At 43.6% G+C, this 14,994-nt stretch overlaps 1 protein-coding gene across 1 annotated transcript in view; it reads right to left on the bottom strand.

Annotated features, from left to right (window-relative positions):
- The window catches only part of PIR121 (transcription activator), a 104,722-nt gene that overhangs the window by 21,482 nt on the left and 68,246 nt on the right, over positions 1-14,994 (bottom strand). The window contains exon 18 of the mRNA XM_086778429.1: positions 12,247-12,417. Coding sequence (XP_086634555.1) covers positions 12,247-12,417 — 171 coding nt within the window. The remainder of the gene's footprint in view (positions 1-12,246; positions 12,418-14,994) is intronic.

Consider the following 14,994-nt stretch of genomic DNA (forward strand, 5'->3'; position numbering starts at 1 on the left):
AAGAGGGATCGTAACTGCATGTAACAACGAAGGTGTAACATGTAGAAGAACTGCCCATATTAAGAACAATGCAAAACACAAAAATGAACAAAGAGAAGAGAGAGAGAGATGTTGTTGTAACAATATTTTTTGTATATATGTATCAAGATGTACATAGATCCCAGCCACCATGGCCTCCAAAAGGAAAACCTAAGCCTATGACCTGTCCCAATCAATCATGGATCGGATGAATGCCAAAGGCTCCTAAGGAGGGAAAAAGTGTCCTAGTCCAGTAATAGCCTACGTCCACACATCACTATCATATAAATGGCTACACCCCTAGGTGGGTATCATGGAGTATGAAGCTCCCAGATGCTCAACCCGGTAGCCATGGTACAAGGGTGAGGGAAGGAACAAGGGGTTGCAGGTTTTCAAGAAGGGATCTAACTCTCAGCCCAAGAAAGGTACAAGTCTTTAGTGCAAGGAGTGTCAAGAAGAACAGGTGCATGCAGAATAGAGCATTAGAGATTTGAGCAATCTAAGGTTGCAGCAGAAGGTTTTCAAGACAAGATCCAAGTGGTCATGTGTGCCTCAAGTTTTCGAATCAGGATGCCAAGGATGGAGTCCACATCCAATAAAGGGATGATACCCAAGATAAGTCGGATTTTCATCATCAATCTTAGTAGGAGGGGATGTTACATGCACCACATGTGGACATGCTTAATCCCCAGTTTTAGGCTAGGATTAGGCACATTTTGGGGCAGTAAACAGCCAGGGATTTTACCCAAGGCAGTCAAAAGGAGCTAGAGGGTAGTTTCAGGCAGCTTGGCATTTATTTGTCGAAGGATTTGACCGACATAGTTGCAGTGGATGACTGTAGCATAGGGGTAAATTGGAGCCTAAAAATAGGCAAGTTCAGCCCAAGAGTGTGTACCCACTCTTATGAGTGAGTGTGTAAGTAACCTTTTTATGTCACTTCACTTGTACTTCACTCGTTCTCATCAATTGACTTTGAGTTGTGCTTCTCTCTATCACTGCTTGATTGTTGCATCTATGTTTGTAATACTGCCTTTGTCTCCACTCCAACAATTGGTATCGGTGCATACTGTCTTGGCTCTCGCCCTTGCTCTCATCATCACCTCCTCAAACTGCTCTTCTGATTATCTCAGATTGAGGTATCTTGTTAGGTAGAGAAGCTATACCCTATAGCGTGAAGTTAACAAAGCTTTTAGGTCTTTCGAGCTGTTTTTCGAGCGGATTTCAAGGCTGCTTCGCATGCTATAAGGTTTTCGCAAACATCCCAAGGAGTGTCACTTTGAATTGTCTTTGTTCAATTTTAGGTTTTTCTCCAATGTTGCAACATACATATGGTGTGCAAACATTGTGTGCATATACTGTAAGCGTTACAGGGCCATCATCACCGCTTCTCCGTCGTCATTGACATCAAATCATTCAGCTCATCTCGTCAACAGCTTCATCATCATTGTCATCAATTTTTGCATCCTTGACAATAACATCTCTACATCTCCATGCTCTGCCATTTTTCATACACTTCGCAATTTCTTCATTATCAGTGATAAGCATGCAGCCATCTCGGTTGCATTCAACGGGCATTAACAATACTAGCAGGTTGTTGGAATATTTGCATTTTGTGTCAGAGACTCGTTATTTGCAAGCTAAAATGGCAAGCAATGATATATTTGGAATGCTTTCCATTGAGGATAAGCTTGGTGGGACCAACTACCGTTGTGGTCTTATATGATGCGCCACGTATTTGTTGCTAAAGGGCTTTGGAATGTTGTTATTGGCATTGAGGCGTGCCTTGTCTCGCCAATGTAGGATAGTTCAGGTACTTTAGATGGTGATACTAGTTCAGATGTAGCTGTGGCATTCACCTCCGCACCTTCCACAACAGAACAAGCCAGTGGCATAACAAGGATGCTTAGGCACATGCATTGGTGGCACTTTCCGTCAAAAGGAGCATTATTCCTCATATTCTCTCATGTAAAACTTCCAAGCACGCTTCGGATGTGCTTGTTGCGCTTTACCAAGTGTGTAATGAGGCACGTGTGGCCTACTTATGCAAGTAGTTAGAGTCCGAGCATATGAATGAGGGAGACTCAATGGATGCGTTTCTCACAAGCATAGTTGCACCCGATTCGCACAAGTTCGATTCGATTTGATACGGTTCGGTACAGTTCGTGCGCTAGCGGTTCGATCCGGATCTCATGCGACCGTTTTTTTCTGCCCGTTTTTTGACCGTTTGGAGAGCCGTTTGTTGGGCTTTTTTGGGGCTGTTCATTGCTTGGCTTTTGCTTGCTTGCCTTGGCCCTTTGGTTGCCAACATGCCTTTGCTTGAGCCTTGAGCCTCTCCCTATTACCTATATAATAGGCCCTCCCCCATCCCACAAGTTCTCATTGCTCTACCCTCCCCTCACAAGTGCTCATTGCTCAAGTCTATCCTCTCCCTTGAGTCACCTCTAGGCTCTCTCCCTCTTCCTCCAGGCTCAAGCCTCTCCCTCAAGGCTCAAGCCTCTCCCTCTTCGTCAACATTCACGCCTCTCCCTCTTGAGTCCTCAAGTCTCCCCGTCTTCCTCAAGCCTCTCCCTCCCTCTCCCTTTCCTTCTCCCGACACCCTTCTCTCCTCTTTCACCATGAGAGAAAAGCATGAAGCCTTTACTTTGCATGCCATTACCCATGAGAAGAACGAGGGGAAGTCGGGGGCATGGAAGTGGACCACCGTTGCCGCCGCTCAAGACGAAGTCATCCTGCCGGCAATGGATACATCCTCTTCATCCTTATCCGCATCCTTCTCCCCCTTCACCAACTCCAACCAAGACCAAGTGAGTTTGAGGTTCCACACAAGAGACAAGTCACTCTTCGAGGCTCCATTGGAGAAAATGTGGCCTCTCTCTCTTAGGTCCGAGCAAAGCAAATAGAGTTTATGCAGCATGATGATGGTATTGTGACGTTGCAGTCAAAGTACATACAGATATTGCTTCTGTAAGCCTGTTCCTACACCAGTAGACACAAGTGCTAGGCTTAGTCTCCAGGATGCATGTGAGCCATTTGATGCATCACTTTATCAGTAGGTTGTTGGGTGCCTTATCTATCTATGCAATACGAGGCTTAACATTCAATTTGGGATCTCCCAATTGAGCAAGTTTATGTGTAACTCGCGGCGGGTGCCCGGGGGACTAGGGCCTTTGACACACTTGTTGATACCATCAATGCATATTAAAACATTTAAACATAAAAGCTGCACAAAAACATCCACAAATGCTGAAAATGGAGCTTGCACGTGTGACACCGCATAGAGGCCGGAATGGGCCGACCCCCCATCCCCCCCCCCCTCCCCTTGGAGTATTTTATTACCCAAGGAGAATAATATCATGTACAAGCTTTGAGAGCCTTACTCTCCCCACGGGAGATGCCGGATTATCCATATACAAATGCCATAACACAGCCCAACACGAGGCAACCAAGCCGGAACATAGGCTGTAGAAATGCCGAGCCAATAATATAATCCATATACCTCCGTGTGGGTACTGATTCTTCCCGGAAAACCACGGGTCTTCATGCAATAGAGCTGGTACAGCAAGTACAACTCTCCATTCAGCCGATACAGTAAGTACATTGGCTGGTACAGTAAGTACGGCCGGTACAATGGTTGGTACAATAGGTACAACAAGTACAAGGATTGATACAACTAGTACAGTGGTTGGTACAGCAGGTACAAGGGCTGGTACAACAAGTACAATGGCTAGAAATCATAATAAATGATTAAATACCCTTGCCTTCAGTATTTCTTCGCGATGGAAGCCTCCAAAACAGTCAAACAGCCGGTATTCTTCATGGGCAGCCTTCAAGAGAGAGAGAAAGAGAGTAGCCATCATTAGGGCAGCCTGTAACGGTGGCAGAGGCTAGTGTGTAGCAAGAGAGCCTCTATTAATGAAGAGAGAGGGCTCCAATTTATAGATTTGGGCCTCCCGTGAGCTAAAATGGCAAGAGAAGGCTGCAATGACAAGTGGAGAGCCACACAATAGCTGAAGTGACAAGTGTGAGGCCACTTGTCTCCACTTTCTAACAAGTGTCAGGCCACTTGTCTCACTTTGGTCCACTTTCTTGCCACATGTCCCAATCTAAGAGATGGGTCCTTCCATAAACTTTATCTCTAAAAATATCCCAACTAGTAGACACTCTGTCATAGGAACTTTGCCAACTCTTGGTATCTGCTCAATTCCAGATGTAATGACGCGAACAAAATTTCCATCGGGATGGGGCAAAAATAGCAACTCTCCTAAATTTTAGGAGTGTGGTCCTTTGTATTCTAGGATAATCCCCCATTCCCAAAGCTTGTACTTTCCAAATATTTAGACATCCTGGAGTCCACCCAGACCCCTTTCATAATACTGGGAAATGTCCAGGCTGGTGACATTATGCAATCTCGGAAGGAAGAATTGGCACGCTACCAAGCGAGTATTCCAATACTTACAGGGAGTGATATTCAGCTGCTACCAAGTGAGTATTCCGATACCTACAAGGAGTGATATTCAGCTGCATGCTTTCAATGACTCCAATTGGGCTAGATGTTATGACATACCAAGTGGCTTTTGTTTTCATCTCGGTGATTCATATATATCATGGCTCAACAAGAAGCAATTGACGATGGCCACTTCGAGCTCTGACGCTGAGTACAAGGCAAATTGTAGGATGATTGTGGAGTGTGTATGGCTCGGACGCCTTTTGGGAAATCTTGGTGTTAGCCAGCAGTCCCCCACCTCTATCAAATCTTGCTGTTGGTCAGCAGTCTTCCACCTCCATCTTCACTAATAACCAGAGTGCATTAGCCGTTGTTGCGAGGAACCCTGTGTTTCATGCTCACACAAAGCATATTGAGATGCATTATCATTATATCAGGGAGAGGCTAGCCTGCCTTATGTCTCTACACACGACAATGTGGAGAGCAGTTTGAAGCTTTTTACAAAGCTTTGGGCTTATTGCCATTTCGAAAGTGATCAACCACATGATCTCTGTACATGTTCACATCATCATTACAAGGAAGATTTGTAGCCATTTATATGGTAGTGATGTGTGGACGTAGGCTAATAATAGGCCGAGGCTTAGGAGGTTCTTCCCCCCCCGAGCGTGTATACACACTCTTATGAGTGAGTGTGTAAGTGACCTTATCATGTCACTTCATTTGTACTCATTCTCATCAATCTACTTTGAGTGTCATGCTTCTCTCTGTCTCTGCTTACTTGCTACATGTGTGTGTGTGTGTGTGTGTGTGTGTGTGTTGCCCATTTCTCCTCTCAATTTGATGAGGATGATTCTCACGCCATGGAAGTGTATGATGCACGTCATCAGTTATTACAGCATGTATCCCCCATCCTTTGTGCTACTCAAGCGCAACAACTAGAAACAAAATTCTCTGAACAAGAACTGTCTGATGCAATCAGGTCTTGTGGCCGAGGGAAAGCTCCAGGATGGGATGGCCTTACAGTTGAATTTTTTCTTGCATATTGGGACACCCTCAAATTACCTTTGCTGCGTATGGTAAACATTGCCTGGGAGACAAGGCAAATGCCAGCTTCCTGGAAAAAAGGATTAGTGAAGCTGTTGCCTAAAAAACACTTATGTGAGTCTTTGGCAGACTGGAGACCAATTACCCTTATGCCGGTGATATACAAGATTATCAGTAAAATGGTTGTCGATCGCATTAAGGGTTACTTGAATGATGGACTTCATTCTGCACAGTATGGATTTATTCCTCGCAGGCACATTACAGATAACATTGCAAATGCTTATATTGGCATTGAATATGCCAAATACACGCAGCAGGATGTCTTATTATTGCAAGTGGATATTGCTAAGGCTTTTGATACTATTAAATGGGGGTTCATTCAAGAAACCATGCGTGCTCTGGGATTTGGAGAAAAAATGCAGAATATCATTTACTGGCTTTATGCTGATAGTCAGGCGGCTTGTATATTGTCAGGAGATCTCTCAGAATCATGGACTTTGCATCGTTCAGTTAGGCAGGGATGCCCTTTAAGTGCTCTTTTGTATGCTATAGCGACGCATCCCATGCTTCTTTATATGGATCATTTGGTTGATACTGGCAGTCTTCATGGATTGGACATTCAGAATAGACGTCAGTTGGTTGCCCAAGCTTATGCTGACGATTCTTTTTTTCTTCCTCGCAATACACATCAGGATCTCTCTACTTTGATGCAGGCTCTTTCTTTGTTTGCACTTGCGGCTGGCCTACAAATCAATTTTCAGAAATCTAAATTGCTGCCTTTGCATTCAAAACAGTGGCATAATTTGCTATGGCCAGGGGAAATAGTTCACTCCACTCATTTGATTCGGCATTTGGGATATCCTTTGGGATGGACAGTCACTCGCCGTCAACAAACAGATTGGGTCTTGGCAAAGCTCAAGAAAAAGTTGGAATACTGGAAACTTGCAACATGGCCTTTGCATGTTCGTTTACGGATTCTCCAATCCATCTTGGTTGCCTATATTCAGTTCTACCTTCCTCTCATCAGGTTTTCTCAGGGGGAGCTGAAATTATTTATGTCCTGGAGATATTCTGGAGATCAAAGCAGGGGAAAAAGAGTGTACGTTTGCTTTCGGCAAATCGTTTGTGTACCCCTAAAATGCATGGAGGCTTGAATATCCTTAATTTACAGGTGCATATTCTTGCCCACAGAGGTAAACTGATGCTTCAATTTCTGGAAGGCACTCAGCCTTGGACAGCAATGATCTGTCATTTATTACTTCATCTGACGACTTCGGCTTTTGGCCATTGGCAACCTACTCATTGGGAATTTATTCTTGGATACATTACTGGCAAAATTAAGGGCTGTCCTCTCATTTCTGGCTTACTTGCTGATTGGAAGCTTGTCCTTTCAAATTTAAAATGGAATGGTCGTGACTCCTTACAAGGCAACTCTCTCCGCGCTGAGAGCATCCATTGGTCCAAAGCATTTTCAGTTCCCCTGGCGGTGCAAGAACCCCGGCGTTCATATTTTCTCCACTCAAAGGGTGTTACCTCTGTGGGAGATGTCATCCATCCTGATGGCTCCCCTCTTTCTTTTCCACAGGCTGCTGCACATTATGGCTTGGGACCTCACTATCGTCGTCTTTGGCGTGATATAATTCAGATGCTTCAGCGTTTTTTTGCCGATTCCACTGTTGGAAATTCGAGATCGCCTACAGGATTGGACTATCTCCTCTTTTGATTCTTCATGCCATCCCTTGAGGCTATCTGATATTACAGTTGCTGGTCTGTATAAACATTTGTTGCCATTGCCTTGGGTTTCTGAACGGGCAAATCTCTTCTGGCATATGCATCGGTCGTCTTTGTGGTGGAAAAGACGATTGCGATCTCTTTGGCATTCGAAGCTTCCTCTTCGACAACAGCTTTTTTTGTGGCGCGTTCTTTTAGCTGTTATTCCCTCAGGACAGTTTCTGGCACGCAGACATATATCCTCATCCACTTGCCATAGATGCTCTGCTTCCAGGGAGACAGTCATTCATATTTTCTGGAACTGTCCTTCTTCTCGTCAGTTTTTTCTTCCTATCATCCAGCTTCTGCGGGCTAGATTTCCAAATATGAAATTTGGAAAGTTTTTCTGGCTATTTGGTCTTCATTTGCCCAGACCAGAATTCACTCTTTTCTTCTCATGGGTGCGCTACTGGGCTTTATGGACACTATGGAAAGTTCGCAACCATGGAGTTTTCGGTGATGCGGCTTTTTCTACTTTTTCTTTCTTTCGGTACTCCCTGCATCAATCTTTCTTCGATTGCATGCAGGTTGACCAAATAGATCATGATGTATATTTGTCTTATATTGACATCTTCAGTTGATGTACTTTGAGACTATCTACTTTGGATAGTCATCTTGTAAATCTAATATACTTATGATTCCACAAAAAAAAAAAAAAGTGTGTGTGTTGCTAACTTTGTCCACGCCAACAGCAGGAGGCTCTATACTCCATGGCTACCCTCATTCTGGCGCAAAGTTGGTACTCCATAGAGCCCGACAAACTCCAAGATAATCGTAAATCCCAAATTTATCATAACTTTTGAATTACAATATAACTTGGAGAATTGCCTACATTTGAAATAGCATGCCTGCTTTTATTGCTCTTGCTTGTAGGACTATGTGAGGAATTTTTTTTTTGGGGAATGTCAAAGCTCTTGTGGTCAATGATCAATTATCAACAAGCAATCTAAAGGTGGAGTAGTTTTTTACTTTTTTTTTGTTTAGGATTATTTGATAATTTAATGGCATTCTAGTTTAGATTTGGTGTAAGTTATGTTTTAGCATTAATTGTGTAAGTATAGTTATTCTTCACAATAAGAAGTCAATCATCGGATACCTGACGTTGATAAACCACTTGGCTGCGTTTTCTTGTCTCACCAAAAACAACCACCTTCTAACTGTGAGTTTTCCAAATCTGCACTAATTCAGCACCTCTAGGACTTCCATGCAAAAGAATTACTTGTGTTAAAAACTCTTCAAAACACAAAGATGAAAAGAGAGAAGAGAGAGAGATGTTGCTGTAAGAGTGTTTTCTGTATATATGTATCAAGATGTACATCGATCCTAGCCAACATGGCCCTCCAAAAGGAAAACCTAAGCCTATGACCTGTCCCAATCAGTCCTAGGATCAAATGAATACAAAAGGAACTGAGCTTGCCTATTTATAGGCTCCAATTCACCCCTATGCTGCAATCGACCAGGGAACCTGCTGTCGGTCAGGTCCTTGGACAAATAAATGTCAAAATACCCATAAAATGCCAAACTCACTATAAATTTCCCTCCAGCTCCAATAGACAGCTTTGGCATCATTACTTGCAGCGAATTTTAGCAAGACAACTTGCATTTTGCACCTAGTACTTTAGCAGAAATGGCTCAAAACGATGAATTTGGGATGTCGACAGCAGAGGAGAGGTTGGATGGGTCCAACGATACATTACAGACATACATGATACGGGTTTTCTTGTAGCAAAAGGGTTTTGGGGAATCGTCACAAGGGATGAAGTTTGCCTGGCAAATGCAGTTGCACCGAATGCTCTTGCAAGAGGAGAACATGGATCTGCAGCGACTTGCAGAACCTGTAGATCCACCCCCTCCTACACAAGATGGGATACGCATGATGCATCTGCTCATTTCCTCATTGCATTGTCCGTGAAGACGACTATAACTCCTCACATTCGTTAATGTGTTATAACAAAAGATGCATGGGATGCACTGGCCCTCTACCAGACTCGCAATGAAGCGAGAGTCGCATATTTGAAGAGGCAACTAGATATATTGGACATGAAAGAGAGTGACTCCATGAATGAGCACCTGACAAAAATCAAGGATTTGAGAGAGCATCTCATTGATATTGATGAGGTAATTCCCAGCCAACTACTCTTCACTCTTTGCCCGAGTCTTATGGTATTTTTCAGACCACTCTCAACCTAACGATGCGAGGCAATCCCAACTCCATCACATTTGCGGAGTTGGTGCCCTTTTACAAGAAGAGTAGACCAGGACAAAGAACAAGTCTAGCATGCGTGGTGGGGATCAGGCATTTGCAGCGGCAAATAAGGGCAAAGGGAAGGCATCTTCATATGGTGGTTTTCAGCCTTTTGGCCAGCCATCAGGAAAGTCAGATGCAAACAAAAGAGATGCTCAAAAAGCCAAGAAGAAAGGCAAATGTAATTACTATAGGAAGCCCGGTCATTAAAGTGCAAGAAGAGACTAATAAAGGAAAAAAAGAAAGACGATGGTATGTCTGTTGATGGCAAATCAGCCCCTACTGCCAAGCAGGAAGATTGGGCCTTCTATCACATGCACAACCTGCCTATGGCCTTCCCCTAAAGGCTCCCCAACCATGACCAGATTAGGCCCTAATCCGAAGAATTAGTGTTAGATACATAACATACTTCCTCTCCTAAGACCTTTTTTCTCTAGGAGAGAAAATCAAGGAATCTCCACTCTATACTAGTTACAATCTCCCAAGTCGAGTCCTCCACGACCCTGTCTTTCCACTTGATCTTATACTCGGGGATCAACTTGTTCCTTAGCTTCCTCTCCCTATAAGCTATGGCTCATGTGGAACAAAGGAAAAGTCCTCAACCTCTACTAGTTCCTAAGGTGTAACAACGTTATCCTCAGCTCCTAGTTTCTCCCTGAGTCTACTCACATGAAAAACTAGATGAACTTTTACATTAGGAGGCAATTCTAATTTGTAAGCCACCTCACCAATCCTTTTCAGGATCCAATAAGGTGCACAGTACCTGGGAGACAACTTCCCAACCTTCCCCATCCACAACGTCTCAGAACTCTTGTGTATCCGTAGATAAACAAGCATTCCCTGGAAAAAAACTCCCTCAGCGAACACTTCCTATCACCATAAAACCGTGGTCTATCGTGAGCAATTCTGATAGATTCCAGTGCACTAATTAGCATCTCTTACATATCTGCTACCACTTCTCATAGATCGTGAACGCTTCCTATCAGCATAAAACCGTGCTCCATCATGAGCACTTCTAATAGATTCCAATGCACTAACAAGCATCTCCTACATATATGCTAAGAAATCTCTAGCCACATTGATCTTTATACCCTTAAGTCTTGATACAATTACTAGAGATCTACGTTGATAACCATACGTCAACATAAACGAGCTGTAACTAGTAGCCGAATGTGTAGCACTATTGTAGGCAAACTCAACCATTGGAATGTACTTCTCCCAATAAGATGGCCGCCTAGAGACGCATGCACGAAGCATATTCTCCAAAACCTAATTCACCCTCTCCGTTCACCCATCCAATTCACAATGACCAGAGGAGCTCATACTCAGCATAGAGTTCAATTTCTGGAAAACTAGCTGCCAAAAGTGTCCAAGACACTTTGAGTCCCTTTAACTCACTATGTCACAAGGCAACCCATACAATCTGAACAACTACTCAACAAAGTGCTGAGCCGAATTAGTTGCGCTAATGGTTGACCTTGTAGTTAAAAACCTTGCCATCTTTGTTAGCCTGTCGACCACCACCCAGATAGCGTCATGGTGCAAGGCAATCCATGGAAATACTTTCCCATTTCCCAAAAGAAATCTCTAGAGTGTGACACACCTTCACGTCATCAAGGCTCATGACAAAGGGTTGGGGAATGCCGGACAGTTCCCAGGCAGTTTCACATGAGGGCCGGGCACCCTGGAAAGGTTGTCGGGCTGTGGGACTCTGATCGAGAAGCCTTAGACCAGTGGCAGCAGGTCGAGCAGGGCCAACCTGCCCCCTTGGCCATCTTTGGGTCTTAAACCCCATCTTGCACACTTTGGAGCTTACCAATCTGAAGCACACAAAGTAAAGACGAAGCTGAAGCAATCTGCAGCATCAAACATTGGGCTGAGCATTGGCATCTAACAGTAGCGTTTGGCTGAGATTAGGAAGATCCACTTTGAGTTACCTTTTGTACTTGAACAATCAGTTGTCATCTTTCTTGTGCATGAATATACCCTAGGAGTAAGGTTTGTTTTGTGAATGTGCTTGTGTTTGTGTTCCGCTGCTCTCATCTGTCTTGCACAAGTAGTCCACATTCCTACTTCAGGAAATGCAAAGGTACCCTGGCCAGGTCCTTCCCTCAAATTGAAGCATACATTACAGCTTCTAGCACCTCAAGTTGACACATTAACAAAAAGAAATACTTGTAAGGATGTATCATAGCTTTAGTTCTTCTTTACATAAAATTTTGAATTTTCTTTTGAGATAAAAACATGTCTTTTGAGTTCTCACTCATGAAGCATGTTGAACCTTCTTTCCTCGTGTAGTTTCAGCCACTTGGTAATACGAACATGCACAATAAATAACCACAACTGCAGCCACTGATGTAAAAGACACTGGGCCACAGAGTAGAGCCCACTCTACACTATGAAAAGAGCAGCACTATGGTGCTACACATCCCAAATTTCATCCTGTCTCGGGGACTGTCTTCAGTGACACTCCATGGGCTGCAGGAGAGACAGCTTTTGTGTGCATTTGAAGACTGGGAACCATGTAAAATAATCCCACCCCATATGTCTTCTGTGTAATGCTATTTAAGTGATCTACATTGGTCGCACTTCTGCCTCTCCATTACATCAAATTCTAGACATCATGCATGCATGGCCCTCTCACCTGCCAATCCAGCAAGGGCTAATGTCCAGCAAAAGATCAAGCAAAAAAAATCACATGGCAGAGAAACAAGGGAAAATTTACCTCAGCCTCAACCTCGTCGTACAAAAACCGCTGCTTCAGTACATGCAATGCATATTCGGCAGAGTCGTTGTAGATGTCAAATGGCATAAGAACAGACTCCAAGAGCCCAGTGTCCTGAGACTCAATCACGTGATCCACTAGCATCCAAGGAAGGGAGCATTCTATCGGAAACTGAACGTAAGCACACAATCAAACAGGGGAAAATCAGTTCGGCAAACACAACCTTGATATTCATTCCAAAAAAGGGTTTAAACATTCTTAGCTTTTCTTTCCAAACAAGAAGTGTTTAGTGAACACTGCAGTTTTTTCCCCCCAAACGGAAGTGAACACTATTTATGAGACAATCATGAAAAAACAAGCGTAAAGATATCCAACTCTCCAGAGCACAAAAAGAGGATCCAGGTCCTAGTAAATTTAAGGAAAAGAAGATTACATCAGAAACTGACTGGGTTTCAGAAGCATGGTTACCAGAAATGTTTTGACAAGTTTTGAAACCTTAAGGTTTCAGAGCTTTCCCAAGAAATGTGTCAAGTCAAAGGTCATAGTATGCAAATAAGTACTTACATGTATAACTATAGTTTGTGCACATAGGTATGCATAAGCACGAGCGTACATTATAAACATGCATAGATAAGCATGACCTACTTGAACATGGGCTAAGGAAACAAAAAACAAAGACATGGCTTATGATGCACTGAGTTTAGGAGGAAAAGAAACAAGCCAAATTGTGTGCACAATGAGAATGATCATAATTCAATTTAGGAATCACAAAATTTCAATGATCCCTATGTTAGCCATTTGAATGTTAACTAATAATGATACCAAATGTGTTTTCAAGAGACACTAATAAAGGACATGGGCCACGTATAGTTTTGGACTCGACCACTTCACCATGGACCTTTTCAACACCATCTTTACAGAGGCCAAGCCAAGAGACAGAATATTTGTTGTTTCTTTGTGTACTTCCACCTTGCTATAGACACAGCCATGGTTAATGCAGATTGTTGCATCAAACCAGTAAACTACCTCCGAGTACCATGCTGACGAGGATAATGATGGTGATCGTGCTCATGAGATGGTGAGCAGTCCAGCCAACCTAGCCCGCTCCCTCTCCCTCTCCTCATGTAACCGCATAGATGACTCTAGTGTCAGCCTCAAAAGGCAATCCCAATCAAGAGTGTATACATGCTTGATGTAGATGATGGTTGAAAGAAGGCATCTATGGCGAGCGGGGCCACCACCAACTCTGCTAGCACAACCTTATGTGACACCGACATCTTTACTTCTGATCATGCATGACAGCATCATAACTTGTAGCCTTTCTATGCTCTTCCAGGTAGCCTCCCCTAGTTTGGTCCCCATAAAGCTACACCATACATAGCTTCTGAGCAAGTGTCAAAAGGCCCACACTTGGTGCGAGGCCCTTGGGAGTAGGCCTGGAAACACTGCCTTTCTAGACGGGCTAGGGAGGTGTGGCCTCTGGCTAGTCAATCTAATCAATCAATGGCGGCCATGATCATGCAAAAGCAAGGACCCGTAAAGGTTACTCTGAAGTATACTTACCTCTTGACAATCTCCATAGGGGCATTGCTGGAGAAGGAGGATAGCCATGATGCATCATAGGATGTGTATGACTTTGGTCTTGCCAAGGTTGACGATAAGGTCTCTCCCAGCAAAACTTCTCCAATCCATCCAAGTGTCTCTGTAAACCAGAGGTCAACTAGATATTGGAGGATACGCTTCCTGCATAAGTCTCTAGACAACCATCTTATTGGAAGATGTACATCTCTATGCTCGAATTTTCCTACAACAATGCTAAACATTCATCAACTTACTGGTTACAATCTATTTATGCTTAAGAATGGATACTAGCCTAGATCCCCAATGACCTTAGGACTTAAGAATATACAAGTTGATGCAGCTAGAGATTTCTTGGCTGACATGCAGGAAATGTTAGTTTGTGCTAGAGATGCTATCAAGAGTGCTTACGATAGGGCATGGTTCTATGCTGTTAGTAAGAGTTCCCCAGGGAGCATTCCATGGGAATGCTTGTGTATTTGGAAATTGGGAGTACCCAAGAGTTATGAGACTTTGCGAACGGGGAAGGTGAAGGCACAAGGGGTGTTAGGGTTAGGGTTTGGAGATGCTGCAAGCAGGCGTGGAGAGCAACAGAGAGAGAACACGATTTCAGTGTATTCAGCTTTATCAAAAGTGAAGTACAATAGCCACATAATAGTGACCTAAAGAGATGTGTTCACATGTCCGGCCATAAAATGTGCCGGGTGGACCAAAACACCTATAAACTGAATATAAGTGAAACTAAGCTAAACTGGGGGAAAAAACCTCCACTAACTAAAGTAAAAAGTGCCCCAGTAATCTACTGATGATCACTAGCACTCCTCTGGGTGCATACACAGCATAAAACCCAACAAACCCCCCTGGAGTGATATGTGATCACTGTACATCATCCACCAAAAGGAAACAAATTCAAAGCACTGCGGAATGCTTCAAATTTCGGACGTGGTAATGCCTTGGTGAAGATGTCTGCCACATTCTGATCTGTAGGACAGTAGATCAGACTGATATCTCCTGCCTGGAGTCTCTCCCGAACAAAATGATAGTGAATCTCAATGTGTTTCGTGCGAGCATGAAACACAGGATTCCTGGCCACAGCAATGGCACTCTGACTATCAGTATAGATAGGTGTAGGCTCCTCCACTGAAATATCTATATCAGTCATGAGACGAC

Source organism: Cibotium barometz, chromosome 39 (assembly GCF_041138505.1).
Source record: "Cibotium barometz isolate CiBa-2024 chromosome 39, ASM4113850v1, whole genome shotgun sequence".
NCBI classification, from domain to species: Eukaryota; Viridiplantae; Streptophyta; class Polypodiopsida; order Cyatheales; family Cibotiaceae; genus Cibotium; species Cibotium barometz.